This window comes from Cavia porcellus, unplaced genomic scaffold (assembly GCF_034190915.1).
Source record: "Cavia porcellus strain 051 isolate PalLab524CR breed Dunkin Hartley unplaced genomic scaffold, mCavPor4.1 scaffold_5, whole genome shotgun sequence".
NCBI classification, from domain to species: Eukaryota; Metazoa; Chordata; class Mammalia; order Rodentia; family Caviidae; genus Cavia; species Cavia porcellus.
The window spans coordinates 93,257,121-93,283,712 of NW_026947488.1; the positions used below are offsets into that span (position 1 = coordinate 93,257,121).

Consider the following 26,592-nt stretch of genomic DNA (forward strand, 5'->3'; position numbering starts at 1 on the left):
GATGAGTGTAAATATGTACTTTTAGATCTTTTTAAAATCATGGGAAACATACATAACATAAAATTTACCATCTTAGCCGTTTTTATGTGTATTTGCATTGTTATACCACGAGTCTCTAGAACTTGTGTCTTGCAAAACCCAGATTCTATACTGTTAAGAAAAAATCCCCTCGTTCTCCATAGCCTCCCCTTCACCTTCTCTGTAATATAAGTCAAAAGCATAGTTTCGTGTTCCTCCTGAATTTTATTTCAAGCCTTTGAAATTTCTTTAGCGTGTGAGCTGTAGCTTGTCATCACTGGACTCAGCCTTTTTTCCCAGCTTTGTTACCAGACTATGACTCCACACATATTTCTGACCACATTTTCCACATTCCAGATACACTAGATACCATCAAAATCTCTGAAAGTAATTGGAATTTTTCCTCATTGTGTTGTTTACTGTACTGCAGAGTTGCATTCTTTTGTTTTTTAAATTACACCTTATTTTTTTTATTTTAAAGAGAATAAAACCAACAAAACAAAACAGAGTAAAGCCAATCAAAATAAGACAGTGAAAGTGGTACAGAACTTCAAAGCAGGATAATAGGAAATCAACAATGGCTACCATAATATATCTTGATATCTTCACAACAGTTATCCATTCCATCAGACATAGTGAAATCAAATAAAACAAAACAGAATAAAACCAGTCAAAACAGAACATTGACCAAAAACAAAGCAATAAATCAATGAGATCAATACTGGATTTCAAAAACAAGACAGAAGCAAATCTCCCATATTTGCTATATGTTATCCTCCTACTCGATGCTCAGACTACCGGCTTTAGGCCTACAAAGTCAATCAAATAATACAAACCTTTAATTCTTTTTGTTACCTCAGTTGCTATCAACTCAGCCTGTTGTCTGAACCAGGAGGTTGCCTGGGGTAGGGGAGTAGGTCTTGATTCTTAGCCCATACGCTGGTCAGCTCTCAGGGAGGGCAGTCTGGCTTCTCTCTTCCTGGGCCCTGCGTGGTTTGCATAGCTTATGTCTGCTTGGTGGGGTCCTCCCTGACCCAGCTTGGCTTCTGCTGACTCACAGGGAGGGCGATTTCAGTTATATCTTAATTTTACAACTTAGGTCAATTCTGTTTTTTAGTAAAGCCTCTAGGATTGGAATGAATTTTATCTTCTTATGTGTTTCTTTGGCATTTTGCTTGAGCTTAACTGTCCTTATTTTATGTGAAACTAGTATCCTGTGTCTGTTACTTTATGGTTTGTAAACTCAGACCAACCTTTACTCATCACCACACTCCGTCTCTACTTACTACTCTTTTTAGGAAACTATGTAAATATAAGTATATTGATTCAGAAAATATTTATTGATCTCCCACTCTCAGTACTGAGATTATAATTGAATAAAATATACAAGGTTCCTGACCTCATAGAACTTGTTCTAGATGGGAAGCCCAACAAGAAAACAGCCAGATAGACACTGACAGGAAGGAGAAAACATTAAGTAGGATGTTGACTACAAAAAGACCTGATGCCATATAATTGAGTGTATTAGATTAGAATGTCTTTTGAATATTACTTTCATTTGATATAAGCATGCAACATTACGTTATATGCTTATTATCAGAACTCTGGTATTAATACCTAGGAAATTATTATGCTTCTTATAAAACTAAATTAGGAGCCTCTATAACCAACTGAAGTTTTTAAAATCAAAAACCCTAGAGAGTTTTACTAGAAGTTAGCACTTGTTCAGACTGAAAATTTACTTTATAGGGACAGAATTAAGAGTATATGGGTGAGTATGCAAGTAGAAGTGGAAAATACTAAATAAAATTACTTTCTTACATTTTCAGCTTTGAGAATTCATAACTCTTGATCTATTATTGAATCCTGTTGTCTCTCCCCTAAGATTCTATCTAGATTTAACCACTGCCTATTGCCGTTAGCACTAACATCATGAGCCCTGCTACCATCATCTCTTACCAAGACTTGCAGTTATCTCCTGAATCCATACTGAAAGACGTGTAGCTGCTTCACACTCTACCTAGATGGAGGCAGTTGGATTATGTCATCTAGCAGAAGCCTCCAGTAACTTCCTCCCTCACATGCCGTGGAAACCAAAGTTCTTCAAAGGTCTTGGTTTTCCCGTAGCTTGGACCTGTATCCTTGACTTCGTCTCCTGTTGGCCCCGTTGGCTCACTGGTCCACTGTATTTCAACACACTGTCTTTCTTACTACTTCTTACAAATTAAGCGAGCTCTTACCTCAGGTCGTATTTCCTCAGCTCGGTGCACCTTTTCCTTCGTTTTTGTATTACTGACTGCCATTCTTCCTTAAGTTTCTAGAGGTCTTCTCTGATCACCTGTATAAAACAGCTAACATATTCCTCTTCCTCTGCCTGGCTTCTCTTCCCCTACCTTCTCATTTCCGCTTAGCACATATTTTCTTATTTTGCACTTACTGTCATCTGATATGTATAGTTTGTTTATTTTCTACCCCTTACACATACCTATAAGGTCAGTTTCAAAGAAGTGAAGATTTTACAGATTTTGTTCATGCTGTATCTTCAGTACCCAATATAGTGCTTGGCATAGGTGTTCTTAAAATTTGTGTGACAAATCAGTTTACTAAAGAGTTTACTACTAAATGTAGAACCATTAGCCTACATGCTAGGAAATGTCATTCAACAAACCCTGATATGCTTAGCACTGCCCTCTGCTCAGGGTCAGAGTCTGCCATCAGGGAGCTGATCGCCCAAGTGATTTGACAGGGGCATGAGTTGGAAAGGGGCAGGCATATTTGACCTCCCTCAACTCAATCTCAAGCTGTAAGGAGGCTTTGGGGTGGCTCTGGTAATATGTCCATCCTGCCGGCTATAGACAAATATTTGTTGATGAACTACTTTATGACTTTCTACTAGAAGAGAAGGCAGAACCACTTGGGTGGTTTGTGAACAAAAATAACCTTCACTACATCATGTTTCTTCACATTTGAAATGAGAAGCAAGACAGTAGAGAAATAACACATGTAGGACAATTTTAATTGAAGAATTGTCTGGTTTTTAAAAATAATAATCTATGGTTTATTTGTATGGTGCATTTCTCAATTTTATGACAGTTTAGCAGATACTTAAAAGTGACGAATAATGCTAAAAGTCACTGTAGGTTATCAATCATTTGTACTGCTTTCCATGAGTCACTGACAAACAAAAACTGGGTTCTCAGTCAGACTCATTTCATTTGTCCAGCATACAATGAGGAACTAATGGAAAATAATAATCTACGAATAATAATAATCTACGAATGTAGATTGCCACATGCCACAGTACAAAGAAGCACTGGTTTAAATGATCAATACCTTCACAACCCTGTAAAATGGAGGTTTGACATACCTTGTCATTGGATAGCCCTTAAATATAATCCTAGCAGAATTCAGATGCAGCTTTATATAAAACAATTTGAATATTTTTATTTTAATGTGTACGGAAGTATTTTAATTCTAACTTTAAACTAAAAACCAGTAATGCCGAGAACAGACTTCATCTCATACTGACTTTTCTATTGATGATGATTCCTAAACTTGTTATTAGACATATAGATTATCTTTGAAGTATTAAATGTACATGCATAAACTATAAGAGTATAGATTGATGAATTTAAGAATTTTGAATCTTTTCATATCACATTTCAGACACTAATATCAGGAGCTGTAGTAGAACAACTTGACTTTCTACGAATCAGTGGCACAGAAGAGTACGTACCTTTTGGTTATTTGGTATCCCACTTCTTGTGTTTGCACTTTAAAATCAGGAAATCTGAGACACTTGCTTTTCATTTCTAGGCTTCCAGAATTTAAGAGTTTTGAAGAATTGGAATTTCCCAAACATTCAAAAGTTAAACGACAAAGCAGCACCCCTGAAGCTCCTGAACTGATAAAGCAGCCAGACATCACCATTGCTGAGTGGAAAAACAAATCCACCCACGAAATTCTTCAGAAACTGAATGTGAGGATGATGCAGTTCCCATAAGGCCCTAGGCAGGCTGCCGGAGTGGGCACGGCCAGAGTTAGGCTGTGTTTTCTTGTCCTCAGGGGATGATGACATGTATGGCTGTGCACGGGAGGTTGTTCCTTGGGTATAAAGTTAACATGAATATCTCAAGAGCACAGAAAACAGGGTTATGTTAGCTATGAGAATATGGGGTGAGTCATGAGTCATTAGAAGTCAGTGATGTTGACTTGGGTTATCATAGTTTTCTTACAGTGCTTTTTTTCTCCCATCTCTATTTCCATCTTCTGTCCTGCTGAGGTCCAGTGCTCCCTTAAAGTCTTTGCTGTCACTGAGGAATGCAGTACTCTGACCACATGTGTATCGTAGCAACCTAATATTTTATCTTTCCTGAGGTTCTTCATATTTTTGAAAAAGAAATGAAATTCCTTTGGCAGAGCTGTGAGCACTCTGCTGTCTTATTTGTTCTATCCAGATTTGAGCACGTAGCCTAGATGCATACCCTTCTAGACATTCTGAGTCCTTGTTATTGACTATGTCTTATAAATCTATGCAAGGATGAGTGTGATGTAGCAGTCGTAAGCACAGAGCACAGGGCCCTAACCCATAGTGAGTGCTCTACATATCTTCCCTCCTGTCATGCATCTCTTCAGGACAGACTTATAGTGACATGGTTTCCCACTGGTAAGTATGGTCAAGAAGGAAGAGTTTAAATGACCTGGCCAAGTCTCAGAGAATGGCAGAATCAGTATCAGTATGTATCAATAACATATTTTCCGTTCATTGCTTATTTTGTTTCCTGGAAAATTTGGTTAAATCCTGCTGCCCCAGGAAGCCAGCTCGTCCACCCTCTAGTTCACCAGTATCTAAGATAAATAGCTGTGTAACGTCATCTTACATTTGTTATATCAATGACATTTTATCTTTCCTCCATTTCATAATGGGGTATTTTCTCTCTGTCATGCAGTGTTGTGATTAGTTATTCCTTATGGTAACTGTTACATTCATGTCATTCTCGTTCCTCATGATTGTTTACGTTTTCAGGACTGCACTTGTCTGGCCAGCCAAGCCATCCTGCTGGGTATACTGCTCAAAAGAGAAGGCCCCAACTTCCTCACTATGGAAGGTAAGAGAACATCTATATGAGAACATTTTAAACAACAGGACCTTTCTGTTCATCAACATGTATCAGACATGCATAAAATATATTCCCTAGAACATTACAAGTTATTTCCTTCTCTGGTAAACCTTTTTATCTTTTAAGTGGAGAACATTCATTCAGACCCCTCCCCCCAGAAGAGGGATAAGCTGATACACAAACTCCTAAATTGCCTTTGTGTGGTGATCCTTGATTGTTTCTCTAATTGTTTGAACAGTGTTGGAGCCTGGATTTTGCCCGTGACTGTTAAACTCTAATAATTCCATGGTTGTTTATTGACAGTTTCATTCCAGTTTTATTTCCTGTAATTTTTTTCAGGAATAATATTGAATAGCTATATGTATAAAAATTAGCTCCCTCGTGGTCTGCAGCAACCATTTGGAATGGAACATGGCATTTAATAGAATTGTGCACTGAGTATAGTTAATAAAAATAAATCATGTCTTATTATGCCTACATTAAAAATGAAACTCATTTTTCCCTGAAATCCATACTTGTATATTGGATCACTACTGTAAAGAATAGTTGAGTTCTACACCATAGTCTGCTTCATCTGGCATTTTATAATACAGAATATATTTGAAGTGCTTAATGTCTAGCTACTCAGAAATTTTCAACACATCTGAATATAGTCTGTTAAGAGGTGCATGCTGATTTGGTTAGAATTAGAAATTGAGTTAGTGTCCTAAACAGAAGTATAATTAATAATATTTGTGGTTCTAGTAATGAACTAATCATAATTATTTATTCACATGAAATCTACTTAGTTTTTGTATTACTATAGCTAAAATAAACCTCTTGAGTATTAAGCAGATTTCAAACAAAATTGTTCTCTAGTTAGAAAATTAGTATCAAAACTATAGAATACAAACAGAATTTTTATGTGATACTGAGTCTTGAACCCAGTGGCTCCCCAGTAAGCAGTATCCTCTACTACATTTTATTGTTTGAGATAGTCTCACTACGTTGCCTAGACTGGGCTCAAACTTGTGATCCTCCTGCCTCTGACTCCCAGAATGCTACAGTGATAGGTGTGTGCCACCAAACCTAGCATCAGTAGCATGTTGATTTTATTTGGAATAGTCATTGACATTTGAACTTTAGCTAAGCCAAAAAATGTAGGCTTTTAAAAATTTTAACATTTCACTAGAAACCTAGAATTTAGAATGATTTTAGTAGTGCTTTTAAATAAAATTTATGTGAGATAGTTCATAAAAATACTGAGAGAGTTCTTTTTAAATTACTTGTATAAAGTTGGAGTAATATTTAATTTTACTTAGATTTTGAAAAGCTTTAAATATTTTAAGTCTGTAAAGCCATATGATAAATTGAAAATCACAAGCATCAACCAAATATGAATATAACTAATTTGTTATAAGACTGTAAAAATAAGGTCAAAACAAAAAGTTAAGGATCTTATTCTTTACTTGCATTCCCTTTTGGTGCTGTGTCCTGTTACAGCGTTTATGTGCTGTCAAGACAGATATGAGGCCAGACTACATATAAGATGCAGCTGGAGGAGGAAAGCCAGGGACAGAGTAAACGCTCAGGCGTGTTGGAAGGGAGGTGGCCCCTATAATGGGGCTTTAGTTAAACTTTCATTGAACAAATAAAGGGTCATTATCTTCAGATTGTACAATATTTGTTCAATTTTACTTACTTATTTTACTGTTATTTTTTGTTTTCAGTAGTAAATTAAAATAATATTTGCATTGTTTAAAGTCTATGTTATGCTTTAGAAGAAGCTAAATTTCAAGAAATAAATACCAACATCATGTATACTCAGACTAAATGGTAACAAATGCTAGAGACATTCACATTCTATTTATTTGAGTTACATATTAAATTGTCAGATAGTTCAAAACCTTCATGGATCAGGGTGTCAGTTCTAGAAGAACAAAGTGAAAGGTCGTGTTGAGTGATGTTTAAAGGGGAATAAATGTTATGCATTTAAATAAAAGCTTTCTTCAACAAAGACTCTGTTATCCAATGTCTAGGTACCGTTTCTGATCACATTGAGAGAGTCTATAGAAGAGCTGGCAGCAAAAAGCTTTGGTTTGTATTAGTGTCATTGTCATTTTATTTTTGTGTTGTCATATTCAGTGTCCTAAACACAGTGAATCAGTCTTCAAGGTGACTATTTATCCTAATTTTTATTTTTAAACTCCAAGTTTATGGCACCAAGACTGTTCACTTTCTTAGGACATGCTTACATTCCACTGTAGCGTGGCTGTGCCAAGATATTAAAGGAAAAAGCTAATAATAAAGACGTCACGGGGAATGAACCAGGAGAATGTCCATGGGAATGATTCCTAGTGACTCCTCCCCACCTTCTCTGTCCCAACAAGTACTTCAGGTTCTGTTCTGTTATCCCAGAAGGCCTCAAGGGAGAGGCCAGTGGCTCATTTTATGATAAGCAAAAATATTCTACTTCAAAGGTAATTCTCTCATCACTTAAGTTTGATGAACCCCAGTGATTATAACTGCTTCATGAAAAATAACCATTTTTCCTACATAAAAATTCCCTTTCCAAGGTCTAAAAATAATAATAAAGATATATGTATGTAAATTTAAACGAAGTTGTTTAAATTCAGTGAGGAAGGTATGGCCCTCGGCACACTGATGCAACTTGAGCAGTTTTTTTAGGAGAATCCAAAGTAGCAGTGCATATGCATATTTTTTAAAGAAGTCTCAGGTAGAGTCATAAGAAACTCCCTTGACATGAGTGAGCTTCAAGCTTCTGATCTCTAGAATCAGAGGACTAGAAAGAAGTCTCGTAATACTTCACCTCCATTTTTATAGTGAGCATACCACTCCTACCCAGAGGAAATAATGGAATAATCCTGTAGTTTCTTCAGGTTTTACTCTAAATTCTCAGTACAGTCATGTGGGCATTTAAGCCAACACGTATTTATTTTTATGTAGCAAGTTTCAAATGTGGTCTCTCGTCTTAATTTAGTGAAGTAAACCTACTCTTGCTTTTTGTATTATACTTGTATCTTAGATAAATCATTAACTACCAAGTATTCAGAATGCTGTTTTATTTATTTAAAAGAACAAACTCCTAGAAGTTTTATTTGTTCTATTTTCCCTTTTATGGCTTTCCACTGACACGTGCAGGTTGGCGGTACGATATGGGGCTGCCTTTACCCAGAAATTCTCTGCCTCTATAGCCCCACACATTACTACTTTTCTGGTGCATGGGAAACAGGTAACATGCGCAGAATGTGGCGACCCAAGCTGCTTGAATTGTGTGGGCTTACTTGCACTCTGAGGGTTAAGTATGTCTTTCAGTCTTACAGTGTGGGTAAAGCGTCTTTAAAAGCAAGAAATGTTTGTTTCACTAACTTTATTAGTTATTGGCTTAATTTTCTACTTGTCCATTTATGTTGAAATTAAGAAATATAAATGCTTTTTATAGACCCGTTTCTGTGTGTGTCCTGGAGTATAATTTTAAACATCGCAGCTAGTTTCAAAATTACATTTTAATTTTATTTACATCTCAGTGTTCCCTGTGAACTTTTACTTCTGAGGAAAAAATGTCCTATGTATTCATGTGCTGCCTTTAAAAAAATATTCTGTCCTCCCTAGACTTTTTCAGGAATGCAAAAATAGTAGTGTGAATTCCTTCCCCCAATTCTAGCTTTATCAAGGAAAAAAGTGCTGGTATTTCATTATAGCACTTTCTAAAATTGAGTTCTGAGTCCTCTAATCCGGGGATTTGATTATCTAAGTACCAAAAGAAACAAGATTTAAAGTGGTTGTAAGAGTAGGTCATATCAACCAGAGACAGACTTAATAATGAATTTGCTATGCAAATCAGAACATTCTCTTAATTCTTCCCCCTGTTCTCCCTCCCTACCTCAGTCAGAGAGTTAGGCTTTTCTTCCTTTTAAATTGATAAAGGCATCAACAGTACCTGTGACACCACCTGCAAGCAGAGGTAAGAGTGAAGGACTATGGCTCCCTACTTCTCTGGATGGTCCCACTGGCTAGAAAATCTCAGCTGTTAGGTCCAGTGTCTTGTGCTGAGTGTTTCCCCCAAATAATCACATGTGGACCCAAACATGTATGTTTTTAAGTTCTGTAATCAGGGCCCCTTTCATTCATCATCTTTTAGGTTTGTGAACATCTGGCCTACTTTTTTCTTTGCCCCCAGGTCGGTTGTACGCCGTGCAGCAAGTCTTTTAAGTAAAGTAGTGGACAGCCTGGCCCCATCCATTACTAACGTTTTAGTGCAGGGAAAACAGGTAAGTATGTGCTTTTCAGACACTCATTTGATCACTGCTGCAAAGGTTCCTGGGTCGAATCCTTAATTTTAAATCTGGCACAACTTAGTGCCATAGGCCTCTTCTAAACAGATTAACAATAGCTCCAGCATTTCTTCACAAGTCTCTTCTCTCAAGCAAAGAAGATACACAGTCTGAAAGCTGCAGTTACTAAGTGGGCTGTCCTCTTTTTCCTGCTGCACCTCAGAACTATACCTTTCGATTCCTGTGTTAACTTGAGACCAGTACAGGTACAGATACATAAAATGCAATACTCTAGGAAGGTGTAGGATAGGTAGAGCAAAGACAGGGGAGGGCTGGGGATTTAGCTCAGTGGCATAAACGCCTGCTTGGCAAGCACAAGGTCATGAGTTCAATCCCTGGTTCCAAAAAAAAAAAAAAATACAAGGGAGTCATGCAGGGCACATTTCCTCCTCAGCTTCACTCAAGTACCTTTGGGGCCTTGGAACACACTGTGCAGGCAGAGGCAGCGTCTGCATGGCCAGTGCTGTTCCCTGGGTCATTCACCCCCCAGGCCGTCTCTTCCCCCAGCTCTGACTCTGACTCTTCCACCAAGCTGACTCTGTCACCTTCTTGTCACAAAGCCGACTCTAGCTCGCTGCAGTCTCTCTTTCTAGGTTCCCATGAGAGGCCCAGGCCATGTCTCCGTCTGTGCATGCTGCTGGTTTGTTTGGATGTTAGGCTGTGAGCACCTGCAGTCAGAGCCTGTCTCGTCCATCGCACATCAGAGTTAGTGTGTCCAGCATGGGACCTGGCTTTGCAGAGACATTTGGTGTATGTGTTGAACTGAGCCTCTGCATGTGGTATGTGGAGTGAGAAGCAGCTGCGCATTCTTGTTTTGTTCTCTATAATCGCTAATTAATCTGGCCAAATAATTCTTTGATTATAGAAACTGGCTTGCTTGCTTTCTCTTTTTTGGGAATATATATGTGCTTTATTGTGTTTTCATGACAGCTAACCTAGAGATACAGTAAGCTTTAGTAATAAGAAATACTTTAATAGAATACTTTGATAGAATCAACCAGTGGCTGACATTTCATTGCTCCTAATTAAGACTGAAATTATTTCATCCTGCTACCTAGCTTCTGGAATGGTAGAATAATAATCTATTTTTTGTAATATTGACTAGCAATTAAAAATAATTACACTAATAAAATCTTCTGTGGAAAAGCTACTTTTTATATATGTTATCTTCTGTGTTCTACAAATTACTGACAGGTAACTCTCTTATCCCTGTTGGTCAGCTAAGGTAGACCAAAGTATAGGACATCATTTATGCAGGGCCTTTCCTTACCACAACTCTTGCCTTCAGCCCAGAATCAGATTTTTCCCCTGGACTGTCACAACCATAGGAAAAAAGGATATAGGCTAATTTTCCTAGATTTTAGGTACCTATAGTGTTTCTAAAAATAATGTTAATTCTGCTACATGTGAACATTCTTAAGACTTTACAGTTCTTTGCAGTCACTGCACCTGATGCTAGGCGAAGGGCTGGATTTAGGCACATTCTGTCCGTTCTGTACAGTCTCTAGCAGGGTTTGCACCCTGCAACCCGAGACCCTGCTGCCAGAAGCCTGTGGGCCTGCCCTGCCCTGAGGCTGCAGCTGGCCCTTTGTTCCTCATGCTGCACATCTCCCAAGGAGATAGTCCCCCGCTCTCCAGGAGGCTGGCGGGTCAGCTTCAGTACCGAGTGCACCATGGCCATTCTGTGACTGTGCCATAACCCTTTACAAAAACAGGAAATGAAAATGAGGCACAATAGGGTACCCAGCTATGAAATACCTCCCTGAGAGCTGAAGTAACAGTGTTTGTGCAAAGCACTTTCAGGTTACCTCATGCTCTCTGGAATGAAAGAGCGGTTTAGACTTCTCATTGTTTCCAGAGGCAATGAGGTAGCTCCTCTTTGTTTTCTTCTTTACACAGTGGAACTTTAATAACACAATTAGACTTGGGCTAACTGGTTGATATCACTGTAATACAATGCAATAGCCATTTACTGCATTACACAATTGGGGTAAAAGACCTCATGTTCCACTCTTTCCCCTCGTCTCTGAAACCACAAGGGCCCTTTGATATGCTTTTACTCTCCTGTCTCATATAACTGCCCTGTCCATAGAAGGAAGGTAGGAAGAGGTAATGAGGAGCAGGGGCTGCAGACTCTTCTGGGAGACAGAAGGCCATAGAGAGATGGCGGGGAGACCACATGTTCCTTGCCAGTTCAGCAGCACTTTCTGCTTTGAATTTCCTTTGCCATTTCTATCTGTGATTTTTCATTTTCCAGGCGTCTGGTAGCCTCACTCATTCCTTTCTACAGGGGAGCGATCAATCTCGTGTTATGCCAGGGAAAGTGAGGGCTATGCAAGAGCAGGGGAACTCATACCTACCTTTGAAGTTACACTGTTAGAGAACAGAAGGTTCTTCCTGAGAAATGGTAAAAGAAGGGAAAGGTATATTTTTCAAATATTAAGTTGTGTGATAAAATAAAACTGTTTAATATATTCTGACTTCTCTGGGGAGTTTCTAGTACTAAAGTCATTCCAAATAATTTTGTATTAATAGTTACTTGTGTCGACTCACCTTCACTCTCCTACGTGAAACCCTCACCCAGACTCTGAACCATCATGAACTCCACTGGGAGTTATACCTGGAAAACCATTTTAATAAATAGCAGAACAGTTATTCTGCCTAATTCCCTAGCTTGTATAGAGCAATTTCAGCCTGCCAGTCATCCTGAGCTTTGAATTTTTTTTCTTTTTAGTAGCTAGGAAATTTTTACAATAAGATTCTGCCACTTGTAGGTAACTCTGGGTGCCTTCGGGCATGAAGAAGAAGTTATCTCTAACCCTTTGTCTCCAAGAGTGATTAAGAACATCATCTATTATAAGTGTAATACTCATGACGAGAGGGAAGCAGTCATTCAGCAAGAACTGGTCATACTTATTGGCTGGATCATCTCCAATAATCCTGAGTTATTCAATGGCATGCTGAAAATACGAATTGGGTGAGTAAAGTACCTTCATTTGCATGTAGCGAGTTATTCAAGCTGTTCTTTAACAGACTCGGCCTTTCCTTGTGAAGCAGTGCTTGTCTGGTGGGCACTGGGAAAATACACCTTGTCCCAAGCATGGAGAAGGATTGGAGTGATGCCAGGGGACTGAAAGAATCTTCATGTTTATGATAAACATAGTGAAGCTCTCTGATAAAGTTGAGCTCTGGGGATTTCAGCATCTGCATCATTCAAAACAAAACAAAACAAAAAACTCAGCCCAATATTTATAAAATACCTATAAATAAAACAGGTAAGCCTTTAGAAGAAAAATGATTTTCAGTAACAGGTTTCAGGAGGACACATGCAGATAAAACTGTGGGCCTTTCAAGAGTGTTTTGTATCCATTTTCTACCCAAATCTAGTGTTTATTTTTTAAGGCTGTAAATTTGGAGAAGCAACTAAAAGACTCCAGTAACTGTGAATTGTCTTAATGAAGAATGCTGTGAAGGGGCTGTGGTATGACTCAGTGGTGGAACATTTGCCTAGCATGTACAAGGCCTGGGGATCTGTCTCCAGAACCAAAAGATAAAAATAAAAAGTTTTTGTGCAGAAGTATGGCATTGGGAAAGTTGACCAGGTTCTGACATTTAACAGAATTAAGCTCAGGTCCTGACTGCCATTTATCATTCTTTGCCACTTTGGGAACATAGCTACACCTTGGCCTTACTTTTATACCAGTCTCCCTGTCTTATGTGAGAATGAAACGAGGTTATGTTTCCGAAAGCCTAGGCCCTCTAAGGAAGCAAGCGCGTTACAAGTGTGATAATAAATGTGGCCTCATTGTGAAAAATCACGTCAGAGTCTGAGCCCATAGAATAATGTAAAATGTGGCCAAATTCTGGACATTTCTCAAAGTTGGAAAAAAATACACATTTTCTGTTTGTTGGGTGCAAGTATATGTATATGTGAGTGGGAATATAGCTTGCTAACTATATAATTTGTCATTATCTTTATTCTTCCTATTCTGCTTAATCCTTAATTGCTGATACAAATCTCATTATTTCTGTGAATGTATCTACTTCTGTCTGCATTTTATCAGGGTTTTATACAGTTTAAAACTTTGTTTTTGTCCATATCACTTATTTGTTTTTGTTAATATATCTTTCTTTGTGTCATTTATTGCTTTTAAGATTTTTAATATTTTTGTTTCTACAGAAATATAAAGATTACTATAAGAAAGCTGCATGATTCATACTGTCACTCCGCTTCAATAGTGTCATGTACCCCGTCTTATTTCCCCCATATCCTACCCACTATTCAACCTACCCATGCACCCTTCTAGATTTTTTTGAGGCAAACTCATCCTATAATCTAATCTGTAAACCCTGATCTGTTTCTTTTCTCTAACAGCTTTTAATATTCTGTTTTTGTGCTGAATTTCTGGGATCTCGATTATTATATTTCCGGATATAGATTTTGGTTATAGCTGTTTGGAGTTCTGATTATAAACTCAAATCTTTACAGACAGTGAGCTAACTAAACCTTTACATGTAGATATTTTGTGTCAGCAATGAGAGAAAAATAACCACTATAGAACCATATAATAAAATGCTGTATGTAAAGTTCTGCATGCTAGCATTTATAATTGCCCAAGATAAATTTTTTAAATTGCAAATGTATTTATTTTGTCATTCTCTCTCTCTCTCTCTCTCTCTCTCTCTCTCTGTCTTTCTCTCGCAGAGAGAGTATAAAAATATACTTCATGTCAGTTATTTATTTATTTATTTTTAATCGGTACCAGGGATCGAACTCACGACCGCCTGCTTGCAAGGCAGGTGCTTATGCCGCTGAGCTAAATCCCCAACCCATCAGTTATTTTCTTTAGGAAATTCCTACTAAGATGATTTTATTATTACATAAAAATTTTACTTCAGTTTATTATTTTCAAACTTTGCCTGATTTCAACAATAGTATATTTCAGATGAATTTCTCATTTTGTATCTCCTCTCTTCTATCGGAAATAAATTATTATATCTCCCTAGAACTTGCTTCATTTTTGTCCCCCTAAGTTGTTCCTCTTTAAGAATTTAAAGGTATCCCAAGTCAATCATAGAGCTTCAAGGTATGGCCTGATTTATTCAGTCTGTTTGTTCCTGATGTTTTCAGTTCCTACCAATGGCAACATGTGAGGCTATAGAAATGGGTCTTTATATGAGTTGACTTAAATGAAAAGAAATATGATATTCCTTCTTCATTCAAGGTATAAAAGTATTCTCTATCATGGACTCATGCATTTCTGTTAGACTGAAAAGTGTAAGTTACAGTTCTTCCAAAGCAGTTTTTGTAATAAATTTTCTAGTGGAGAGCCTCTTCAAGTGATAAAGTCTTGAAGGTTTAAATAAAGTCTTAAAGATGATCAGATTTCCAAATTTTTATAATGCTGTCCTTTTAGTCTCTAGTGATTTTACCTTTATCTTTCACATTAGGCTAATTTATATCCTTTCATAAAAAATTCCATATAATTTCCTTTCTTAAGTTCAGATTTACATGCAACTTTATTCTCTTCATGGAAACATGTGTTTAGCTTATTCTGGAAATAATTTCCTTCCTATTTTTCTATATGCTATTTTTGTTCATCTCCTTCCTTGAAAAATACCATACACTGTTAACTGTGTGTCGCGCAAAATAAAAATGTCAAAGAGTGGCATGTGACTTAGTATTTAATGATAGTAAAAAAAAAAAACCCATGAAGAAATTCGCTGTGAATCTTAATTATTCACTGTACAACTCACCCTGAAGAGTGGAATTCCATGGTGAGCATTAAGTGTCCCTGCCCATTTCCCTCCTACGCAGTCTCACAGGGAATAGAGTCAGCTCTAATACCTGTGTGGCACTCAGCATTGTCTGTTTGCTTGGTTTGGGAGCCACTCGGGGGACACTTCTGGGTGTGTCTGAGTGGTTCACAGAGAGTGACCTTGGGGACTAGATCGGTCACTGGCCTGTCTTTCTAACGCTGTTCACTCGCTCTGCTTCCCACCCACATGAACACAGCATTTTGGTTCTGCCAGGCCCTTCCATTATGGAGTTTCTGCCATGGAGCTGGCCAACCACAGGATGAAACCATGAGCCAAGAAAACTGCTCCTCCTTTAGATTGTGTAAAAGGACTTATCAAAAATACAGTGTGTATTTAAGTTTTTTTAAAGTATCAAACTGAAAGACACATTGCCATCCCCTATCACCCCCAGTCCTCCCCCTGGCTTTGAACCTACTTATCCCATCACTCTACATTCTGAAGGTGTTCTGCAAGTTCTCTTTTGTGAGTATCTTTACATAGTGTGATCAAAAACAATGCTGCTACCGAGCGCCATCATACTGAAAGGCAGCTTGGTAACGCCGTGGTGTATCATCAACCACCACGAAAGGTAAACATTTTGAACCAGTGTGGGACATGGAGGCAGCCACAAAATGGAACTAAAAATACTTACAAAAGAGGAAAATGGCAAGGGTAATGGGGTAACTGTGCTCAAAGTGAGGGGAAGTATTTTGAGGAGGATTGATGACGGTGTGTCTTTTATTGTAATGACTTCTTTTGTGTAAGCATTCACTGTGTTTTGTCAGATGTCAGGTCCTAGTGAAAAAAGTGGACCAATATAACACGGACATTTTCAGTTGGAAGGGAAGCTAATATTTTTTAATAAAGAGTAATTTATTTAATAAATTTACTTGTGCTAAGCATTGAAAACTATTTTCTGACTGCATCACAGCCTAGCTCTTTCAAAATGCTCCATAAATATTTGACAAGTTAATATAGAATATAAGCAGAATCAGGTGGTTTGCTTTGATAGGAAATTTAGGAAAAACAAAAGATAGCACTTCTCTGTGTGTATTAGGGAGAGAAATAGCTTTGGTTCTACACTTGGTTTATGCCACATGATATTGGAATTAACTGTAAATGAAGATCCAAGTCATATCAGAAAATGACCAAATTAAAGAGGTTCTTGTTAATATGAATGTCTGGTTATGCACAAGGATATTTCAGGAGATAACACTTTTTCTATTCATTTGTTGTCAAAATGGTGCAGTTAGTCTCATCAGAGGGTAACACAGGCTGTTCTACATTGAGAAGGTACTGCTCTACACACTGTTGTTGGTAAAGACCTAAGGTTATACAAGTATGAGTAATTCATGTAAGCTGCCACTCGTTTCTGGCTCCACCATTATAACTACAAATATCATTTTATTGAACCTGTATTATACTAGGCAAGATGCTAAAAATTTGTCACTTATACAAGTATTATCTGATTTAATCACTGCAACTTGGAGGTAGACACTAGGAAGAGCATGGATGACCTGTCATAGTCAAACCAGAAAGTAAAAGAGCTAGGAGTTATACTCAGGTCTGCCTGGCTCCTCATTCTCAAAGTACTTTGTGTGTGCTTTTACAGGTGTATGTCTGTGTGTGTATTTTTTCCACTTTCTTATGGAAAAATGGCTTTAATGTTTGTTACTAAAAACTTACAATCTTTAAGATGAACTGGGGTCATTTGTAGGAAAATGAATGCACCTGAGACCATAGTGTTACATGAAATAAATCAGACACACAAGTTAAATACCTCTCTTTTGTGAGGAACCCAAATTATAAGTAAAGAACAAAATAAAAGATAATAGGAAGGAAGACACCAGGGATATAGCTCAATAGCACAAGCACCTGCCTGGCAAGTACAAGATCATAAGTTTGATTCCCAATATAAATAATAATAATAATAGCAAGTAGAGAGAACTTTCTCAAGTGGGAAAGGGTTTAAAGGGGGAGGGAATGAAGATAAAAACAGGACTTCAAATGTCCTGTATACATGTACCAACTCCACCAAAGAATGCAAATATTATGTACTACAAATATGTACTAGTAAAAATAGAAACTGGGTTTTTTTATTTAGAGAAAACAAAACAAAAAAGGGTAGAAATAATACAGAGTTTCAAAAAAAACAGGAAGAAATCACTAGTAAAGATTGATAATTAATTAAAAATTGTATGGCCTTTATGATCTCTTCTTCATGATTTGGACTTCATGGACCCCAGATTTTTTTTTTTTTTTTGTCTTTTGTTCTCCAATCTAGGATCAATACTATTTAAAGCATTTTACATTTAAGGTACACCATTGTACTTAAATACAAATGTTCTTCAACTTATGATGGGGCTGTGTCTCAGTAAACCTGTTGTAAATCGAGAATGTATTTAAATGCATCAAACTTGCAGAGCACCAGAGCTTAGCAGCACAGAATCTGGAATAGTACCTGCCGTTTACCCTGATGATCAGGTGCCTGCTGGGAGCTGTGCCTCACGGTCACTACACAGAACCATTAGCACCTATCAAACCACGTATTGTTAGCCCAGGAAAATGCCAAAATTCAGAATTTGAAGCATGGTTTTTACCTCCCTGTCACTTTCACACCATCATAAAGTCAAAACCCTAAGTCATGCCATTGGAAGTTGGGGGCCATCTGCAGTTATAAACCAACAACCCTAAAAAATGAGGTTTTTGTGCCTTTATATTTATTATAAAGGGACCAACAGAAACAGATGATTTGGAACTGAGTGTAAATTAGCCCTATATACTGTAAGAGATATATTAACTTGCTATAAAACATTAGGTCACAGAGCAAACTTTTCATTCCTTTGTAATATTTCATCAGAAAAACTGACAAATGGAACATTTTATCATATTAGCTATACAGAGAGAGCAAGAGGTTTGTAAAGTATAAATCTTCCTGCTGTTGCTAAATTAAAACTGGCTAGGAGACAAAATATGAGAATAGTTTAACATAGTCATTATTGCATTTTTTAAAAGTCATATTTGCAATGGAAATAATACCTTCCTAGAAACTAAATCTTTTGTAAAAAATTAAGGGATGGGCAAACTACTAGGGGAGAGAACAAGGCCACACCAGGAAGCAAGCCCCATCTGGGAACCAGTGCCATGTGCGGGCCATTGCTGGATGGGGAACAGCCGGACCCCAGCCCTTCTGTGTGCGGGCTGGTAAATGAGAAGTACCAATTCTCTCTCCCCCGTAAGTGACCAGCTGGACACAGGCTGTGATGATAGCTATAAAGGTGAAATGCAATTAGGTGCCTGTGGTGCTTTGGTGTTTCACTGACCTTGTAGATCTAGGACCAGTGGTCTGATCATCAGTCCAGAGGATAGTGGTACCCAGTGTGGCTCTAGCGGGGCGGATCTCCTTCAGAGAGTGGTAGCCATTGTTGATTCTCTATGGTCTTGTTTTAAAGTTCTACATTGTTTCCATTGTTTTGTTAAGTTGGGTTTTATTCTCTTTTGTTTTGTTTGATTATGTTAAATTGGATAGCATGAGCAGCTATTTCAAAGATGGCAAGATATATTAAGGTAGCAATTTTGGATTTACTATTGGATTATTTTGAAGTCCTTTATTGAATTCATTATTTTGTTTTTATGGTTTCTATTCTGTCCTGCTCTGTTTGATATTTATTGTATCTGAAGTTATCTGCAGCTATTTTGAAGACAAAAAAAGGCATTATGATAACTATTGTTGATTTTTGTAATGTTTTGAGGTCCTGTATCACTTACACTGATTTGTTTTAATTGGTTTTATTCCATTTTATTTTGCTTGGTTTTATCCTCTTTAAAATGAATTTTTAAAAAAATCTAAGGATGATAACTATGTTTCAAGTTGATAACCAATCCAAAATGTCATCCATTAATTTAATAAGCCCACACTGGGCCATAGGGCCATTTAGTTGGGCCAACAAAGGGAAAGATAATGGAATAATTGTAAGAGTAGGTAGTTGCCATTTAGTTCCTCTAAGAAAAATCTTCCCAAGTCCCATAAGGCAAGACCATCCCAAGCTACTTAATATAGCTCTCTGAACCTCAATATGAATGTTACAAGCAGGAAGACTTGAGTTTAATTCCTATTGCTGTCTCTAACTTACCTATCCTGAGCAAAATAAAGTTAGCCTTCCGTGTTCTCACATTAAGAGATCTAATGAGAGCCCATTTTCTGGACCCTTGGGGTAGCCTAAATTCCTCATAAAATCCCTCTGAGATAACCTTAAGGATAAGTTGTTTGAAATTTGCAAACAAATAACTTGCCCAAGGTCACAGGATGAAGAAGAAGGATTGAAACTGGTGTAAATGGCTAGAGTTCTTGCTCCCCCAATCTGTCTTTCAGGTCTCTGGTCCGTGAGGCAGGGAGGCTCTCCCTGATTTGGCTTCCTCATTGGACAGTGGTGAGTCTGAGTAGGGAATGTAAAGATATTTTGCAAAAATTTAAACTTCAACATTGTCACTGTGGCATTTGATAATTCGAAGTCTTCTCTGTAGCTTTTGAACAGCAGAAGAAAGACTCCTCTGGGGGGATTCTTTTTATGTACCACCAATCTCAAGAATCCATAGAAGGAGCCTCTTTATTCTAAAACAGTCAACCAATCTCTCGCTGTCTCTGTTATCTCTCTCTCTCTCTCTCTCTCTCTCTCTCTCTCTCTCTCTCTCTCTCTCTTTTTCTCTCTCCCCTTTTCCCTACTCTCTGTCTCTCACTTTGGCCTTAGGTTTGCAAAGACCCCTGTGTTCCCACAACACTCACTCTGAAACAGGTGTGCCATTCAACCATGAATGATTCTCTTTAGGGAAAAATAGAGTGATCTCAAACCATTTTGTGTATGAGTTCAAAATTCCTAAGAGATTCTCTGAGAGAGAGACATGGTCTCACCTCTCCATTATCTGATAGGTCCTTATGAAACACATGGAAAACACTCTGAAATCCCCGTATGGGTGTGCACACAGTGCTGTTCCAGCACATCAACAGAAAGATTTTAGAAGGATTCTTCTACTCTAGAGTGATTCAGACAACTTCAGAGAATGACAGTTATCCTGCAGCTTATGATAGTATTATTCTAAAAAGGAAAAAAGACATTTTTATCCCTTTTATGTATTTATGATCTTCAGTCTGATCCTCTCCCATTGAGTTTTTAGCAAAGATTTTATATATTTTATGGTACTTTTTCTTCTCTTCTCCTCCTCCTTCTCCTTCTCCTCCTCCTCTTCCTCCTCCTCCTCCTTCTTCTTCTCTCTCTCTCTCTCTCCCTCTCTCTCTCTCTCTCTCTCTCTCTCTCTCTCTCTCTCTTTTGTACTGAGGATCAAACTCATGACCTTGCACTTGCCAGGCAGGTGCTGTGCTTCTGAGAAAATCCCCAGCCTCTGCCCTATTGCACTTTTTCTTAATAATTCTTTCCTAAGATCTCCACTTTAAGTAAATGGCCCCTTGCACGTTTTTTATTGGCAGCAGCAAATATATAATAAATACATTTCTTTATCAAAGTTTACCTTGAAGTAGTCCTTGCAAGATTTTGTTTGAAATTTGGTAGACAAATTATTCATAATTGAGCAAGTTATTGATTTGTAGAGTATTTGTCAAATTTTTTATATTGTTGAATATATAGGTGTTTGTAAGTCCTTTGTGTGTTGTTGTCACTGTAGCATGATCTCAAAAGAAAAGTTGGAAGGGTATTTACAGAATACATTCTTTATTTTACTTCTTTTTTAGGGCAGTAAGGCATTTCAGATGTATTTTTGTCTTGCTTCTCACATTATTTCTTCTTAATGCTAATTATCATTAAGTAGATTGGTTGTTGGGTCATATTTGACACAGTATTCTTCTCCAAATGCCAGTATTCATCAGGTTGAATGAACATTAAGAGATAAGAGTATTATAACCATAGTACATCTTACTCAAAATTAATCTGCACTCTATCTAGTTTTATTTCTGTTTAACCTTTCTTAAAATATGTAATTTAAAGTTGTTCATTTATATTGCTATTTCAGTTGCTTTTGAAACCAAGAGTACTGTTTCTTTTTTCTTTCTGCCAAGGTTATTGCTACTGATATAATTTCTCCAACTCTATTACTATCAGACACCCCTGTGAACAAAATTAACCTGCCCACAGAAATGGTATTCTAGTCTGATAATAGTTTGATTTGCTGTCTCATTATTGATTTGTGCACCAGCTTTCTTGTTGAAATAGATAAGTTCCTGACGGGCCCATTATTGTGAAGACCTCGAGTCAGTGCTTTCTGCAGCAGGTCTGTCAGTCAGGCTTTGGAGGGAGATAACCCTGAGCATGTATGCTATCAGGTCTTTGTCATCTCTGAGTTTCCTCCTGCTAAGACATTCTGTTAGCAGTTATGATCTAGACATGTCTTGTCCCCTGATGCTCAAAATGGCATCTGTGGATCATGCATTCAGTGCTTACGAAAAGCTGTTGGTGTCAAACACACTGACTGCAGTGTTACTTGCACCATGAAGGAGAGAAAATTAGTGATTCTGGCACCATTCAAAAGTCTTTGCTTTAGACATTGGATGTGAGGTAAGAAAGTGAGACTCTAGAACTCTCCTGCCTCTGTTCGCTTATGATTACACCTAGAGTGGAGTAAGTTCTCCAGCTCCCAGGCCGAAAGCTAAGTTTGCCTCAAGGGATTGTTGTGCTCTCCACATTAATGTGAATTCTTGGAACTTCCCCATCTCCTGTTATGTGGTGTGTTAGCAGACCTCTTGAGCTGCCATCGTGGGCTATCTTGAGTGAGAGGGCTCAAACAGGATTCTAGTTTTTCTCCATGAAGCTAGAAAGTCAAGGTGGGTGCAAGTTACTTTGCTTTCTGGTGAGGGCTGTTTTCACAGACAGCTGAGTTCTTGCTGTGTGTTCACATGGTAGAGAAACAACGTTCTCTGGTGTCTTTTCTTGAAAGGTTCTAGTCCAGGATTAGGGCCCCCTCAAGACCTCACCTCTACCTAAGTGCTTCCCAGAAGCCCCAGTTTCCAGACACTATCACACTGGGGCTAGGGCTTCCACATAGGAATGGTGGGGGTCAGGAACAGTCCCATTTATAACACAGAGCCAAGTAAAATGCTTGCACAGAAAGGCATTCATTTACAGCCAGCATAAATCCTCATTATCTTGAGAGAATATCAAAGTGATTATTTTTTTTCTTGTCAAGGATCATGCTATTCTTTAGGGCATTTTGTTTTTCCAGAAAATGTCAGCTGTCTGGTTTTCTAATAGTGTCTGATTTCATTTACTACTTGACTGAAGCATGTTGGAAAGAAAAATGTTCATATGTGCAACAGAAATGTACAGGCAAGTTCTTTAAAGGATTAGCTGATTGCCGGGATTGTACAGGAATACTATTTCAAATTGTTCCAGTATTCTTAGAGACCCGTTGACCTCAAGTCAAATCAGGATGTGAATGAAGGTTGGTTTGGTGGGTTGTGTGATCTGCCACCTTCTCATTTGCTTATTGACAAATACACCATATTTCTGTTTCTTTAGACTGTCTGAGTATATAAAGATCTGGTCCAAAGATGGCCTTTGTTCTCTTGACCTTTTCTATTTCTCTGTTTTCTTTTCTTCATTTTGGCATGTAAGTGATTTTATGCTGAAATTGCCAAATGAAATTTTGTGACCTGGTCAATGGGAAAGAGGGTAAAAAGTCATATTTTTTTATTAATAGCACTTTTTTATTAATAGTTCTAACTATAGATAAAATGTCTTTGATTTTTAAAGTGTGTTACTTGGTGATTTATTCTAAGTCTTTGACATCTATATTAGTAGTTTATGTCTAATACTATTTGATATTTTCAGTCTTTTGAAAAATTCTAAGGTATACAAAGATTAGTTTGGCCAATATTTTTTGAAGAGTAGATATATTTTAATTAATATGAATAATTATATTCCTTTATACTCAATGTGTTAAGAAAAATAAAGTCAACTTCTTTTTTTGGTAGCTGTTGGATACAGTGTTTTCTATAATTTGCTCATGAAACTGCTGCGACTTTGTAAATAGAAAAAATCTAAGGGGAAACTTGTAGGTCTCCTTGTATCTTTGTGTATGGTGCTACGAAATTTAAAAGATAAGTGGGATAGACTGTGTTTAGTTTTCATAACTCAAATTGTTGGAGAATTTTATAAAGTAAGTCTTGTAGGCCTGGCATGGTGTCACATGCTTGTAAGCTCAGTACTTAAGAGGCTGAGGCAGCAGGATCACTATGAATTTGAGGCCAGCTTGAACTTCATACCATAACAAGACCTTGTCTCAAAACAGAAATAAAGTTTAAAAAAAAAAGTCTTTAAAAATGAAAATGTTACTTTTTTTTTTTTTTTTTTTTTTTTTTGGTACCAGGGATTGGATTTACAGCCTGGTGCTTGCAGGCGAGTGCTTACATCGCTGAGCTAAACCCCCTGCCCAGATGCTACTTATGTTAGAAGACGATGCCTTCTGAAGTTAGTTGGATGTGGCACTTGATTAAGTAACTTTAATACCTGAATTACAAATTTTCAGTGCTACACTACTTTAGCCTGATTTTGCGAAGTCATACAACAGAAGTTTGCTGTCACTTTTATCCCACTCACCATGGGGAGTTGGTACATTACACATTTTAATTCTGTTTTCATCCCCTCCCTTCCTTAACCTCTCTCCTCCCTCCGTCTCTTGATTCCCTTCCCTTTTGCAAAAGACCTAGCTCCCTATTTTCCAGTGTCTGTTATTTTGCTATTTACATTTTGGGTTTTTGCCCCAAGGAAAAAAGGAAACTTTCTACATTGTTGGTAGAAGTGTAGAATAGTACAACCATTACGCTAACATTTTTATGATCCATTAGGATTTCAAAGACCTTTTTATATACATTGTCTTATTTGTTCCTCAAAAAAATTTTATAAAGTAAGTTAAATGGGCAGTATATTGTTATTTGAAAAATAATTTGCCAATGAGACATAGTTGGTGACATATTTGATATATAAGTCTCTTTTTTATTTTGGCTTTTCATTGTGAAAAATTTTGAATGTGTAACAGTAGAAATATTGGATGAATCCCCATATACCCATTCTAAAATGCATTTAAGCCTCTGTTAGTAATTTATACGTGCTACATTAGCTTTACCTTTGTTGTCAAACATTTTGACTATTATACCTGAATATTTTAGTGAGTATATGTCTCTTTAGAAGGGTTGTTTTCTTAATGAATGCAATGAAATTGACATGTCCAATACAATTAGTGACAATTCCTTAATAGCGCAAAATGCTCAGTGCATATTCAGATTTCTCCATTTGCCTGCAAAATGACTTCTTACAGCAGTGTGCTTGAACCAGGATCTACAACCAGGTCCACACATGGCATTAGTCTACGTGAGCCCATGGTTTTGGAGATTTGAGTCTATGTCGTAGTAATAGGCCCTTCTCTTTGTGAGGCAGCAATTGGGGCCACACTTTGTGGCAGGGCAAAGTCTGTTCACATCTTCAAAAGAGAAGAGGAAGGACCAGCACCCTGTCTCAGGTCCCACCATCTCTTTCACCTTGATGCTGGGAGGTGTCCACAGAGTTCAGCAGAGGATTTAAGGAGAAAGCGTAGAAATCTCTGTGTGCTTTCCTGCACGCAGAGTTCTGGTTCCCTAAGGCGCAGTATTGCTTGCAGTTTTCTTTGGTTTTCATAACTAGTTTATTTGAGTTCTTTCTACAGAAAATAGTACGTAAAAGAAATGAGTTGAAACTAGAGAAATACCGTTTAAAAGCTTCTCAAATTGGAAAATAAAAATACACATAAAATAATAAAATGTTTTAGGTTTGCTGAAATACAGTGGTCAAAGTATACTCTAATGTAGCACCGTAATTAAGTTATAATGAATTGTATTCTTGTGTTTCAAAGGCAGATACTTTTCTGTCCCCTCCAATCCCAAAAGAATGACTGCAAAATAAAGGAAATTGGTATTCCTTTTTAAAACCTGTTTGCTTTTCCTTAGAAAATATATATTTACATAATTGCATATCTGAGCCCATTTCGGAAATGCATTTATTTTTTGTGTCTGTCTAAGTGTTAAGAAAGTACACTGTGGCAGCAGTTTATGTGCAGTACACTATGAGACTGAATGAGTAAAATTTCACTAAGTAAAAACCTAAGAAGCCTGGCCTATTTTTGTATTTTTACAACCTAACTACGCATGCGCAAATCTCATTTGTAAGAGTCTAATCATGCCATACATCTTGATGGAAGGAATCGTATCAATGGTTCAGGAAATTCAAGTGGCCTTTTCTTTATTCCCCTTTGGATGGGTCAATGCTGTCAAGGGCATTCCTTAGACAAGCGTGAAGTGATTTTACTTCAAGAGTTACTGATTCATCCTCTCTCTGTTTTACCTCAGGTGGATCATTCATGCTATGGAGTATGAACTACAGATCCGTGGCAAAGACAAGCCATCCATAGACTTGTATCAACTGTCACCTAGTGAGGTTAAACAGCTTCTGTTGGATATTCTGCAGCCTCAGCAGAGTGGAAGGTAACGAGGACCCTATGTTACCAACAAGACACTCTGAATATACAAAGCATCATACTTCTTAGCTAGATGTATGAAATTAATAAGATAGTAATAAGAAATAAAACACAGCATAGTATAGGGCTTATGTTACTGAATGTGATATAAACAGCTTAAAATGTATGTCTTTAATTTTGTGTTAATTTGAAATTTATGCTTTTTCAGGTGTGTCTTTAAGCATTTCCTTTTTTACTATTCTGTGCAAAATGTAATACTTTATGCTGCTTTGATCAATTCCCATGTATATCATGCAGCAGCTTCTCCCAGTCTTCTGGCCAAAGGGATTGGATGTGGTAACATTAGCTAAGTAGGTTGCCTGTGACTCTTGTTTTCTCTAAATAGACTGTAATCACTGGGACTAAGAACTTCCAGAGACTTCCCTTGTGCTATCCCTAGGATAAGAACAAAACAAGTACTTAGGGGTTGTATCTGAACTGAGGACTGAACTTTGTTGAATATACCTGTAATAATATTCTAACAGCTGTTTTATGCATTAGACAAGTTAATACTGAATTTCATATGAAAAAAACTGACATGCAAACATAACCAGAAAACATAAAGGAAAGATTTGTCATAATAAACATTAAAACATAGACTCTTTATTTAAAACAATATGATATTGGTGTATGAATAGATGAGTAGACCCATTGCAGATAAAAGAAACTCTAGCAGTAGATCCCCCAGTACTTACTTAAAAGTTAGTATATGAGGAAGGTGACATCTCAAATCACTGGACTAAAGATGGACTTTCTAAATGTGTAGTGAC

At 37.4% G+C, this 26,592-nt stretch overlaps 1 protein-coding gene across 4 annotated transcripts in view; it reads left to right on the forward strand.

Annotated features, from left to right (window-relative positions):
* The window catches only part of Phkb (phosphorylase kinase regulatory subunit beta), a 224,650-nt gene that overhangs the window by 186,894 nt on the left and 11,164 nt on the right, over positions 1-26,592 (forward strand). For 3 of the 4 annotated variants that reach the window (XM_063249299.1, XM_063249301.1, XM_063249303.1), the window contains 7 exons: positions 3,685-3,746; positions 3,835-3,997; positions 5,045-5,126; positions 7,157-7,214; positions 9,319-9,409; positions 12,247-12,449; positions 25,656-25,790. In XM_063249299.1, the coding sequence (XP_063105369.1) occupies positions 3,685-3,746; positions 3,835-3,997; positions 5,045-5,126; positions 7,157-7,214; positions 9,319-9,409; positions 12,247-12,449; positions 25,656-25,790 (794 nt within the window). Of the gene's footprint in view, positions 1-3,684; positions 3,747-3,834; positions 3,998-5,044; positions 5,127-7,156; positions 7,215-8,279; positions 8,371-9,318; positions 9,410-12,246; positions 12,450-25,655; positions 25,791-26,592 lie in introns of all 4 variants that reach the window. The other variant, XM_063249300.1, reaches the window with a different exon arrangement.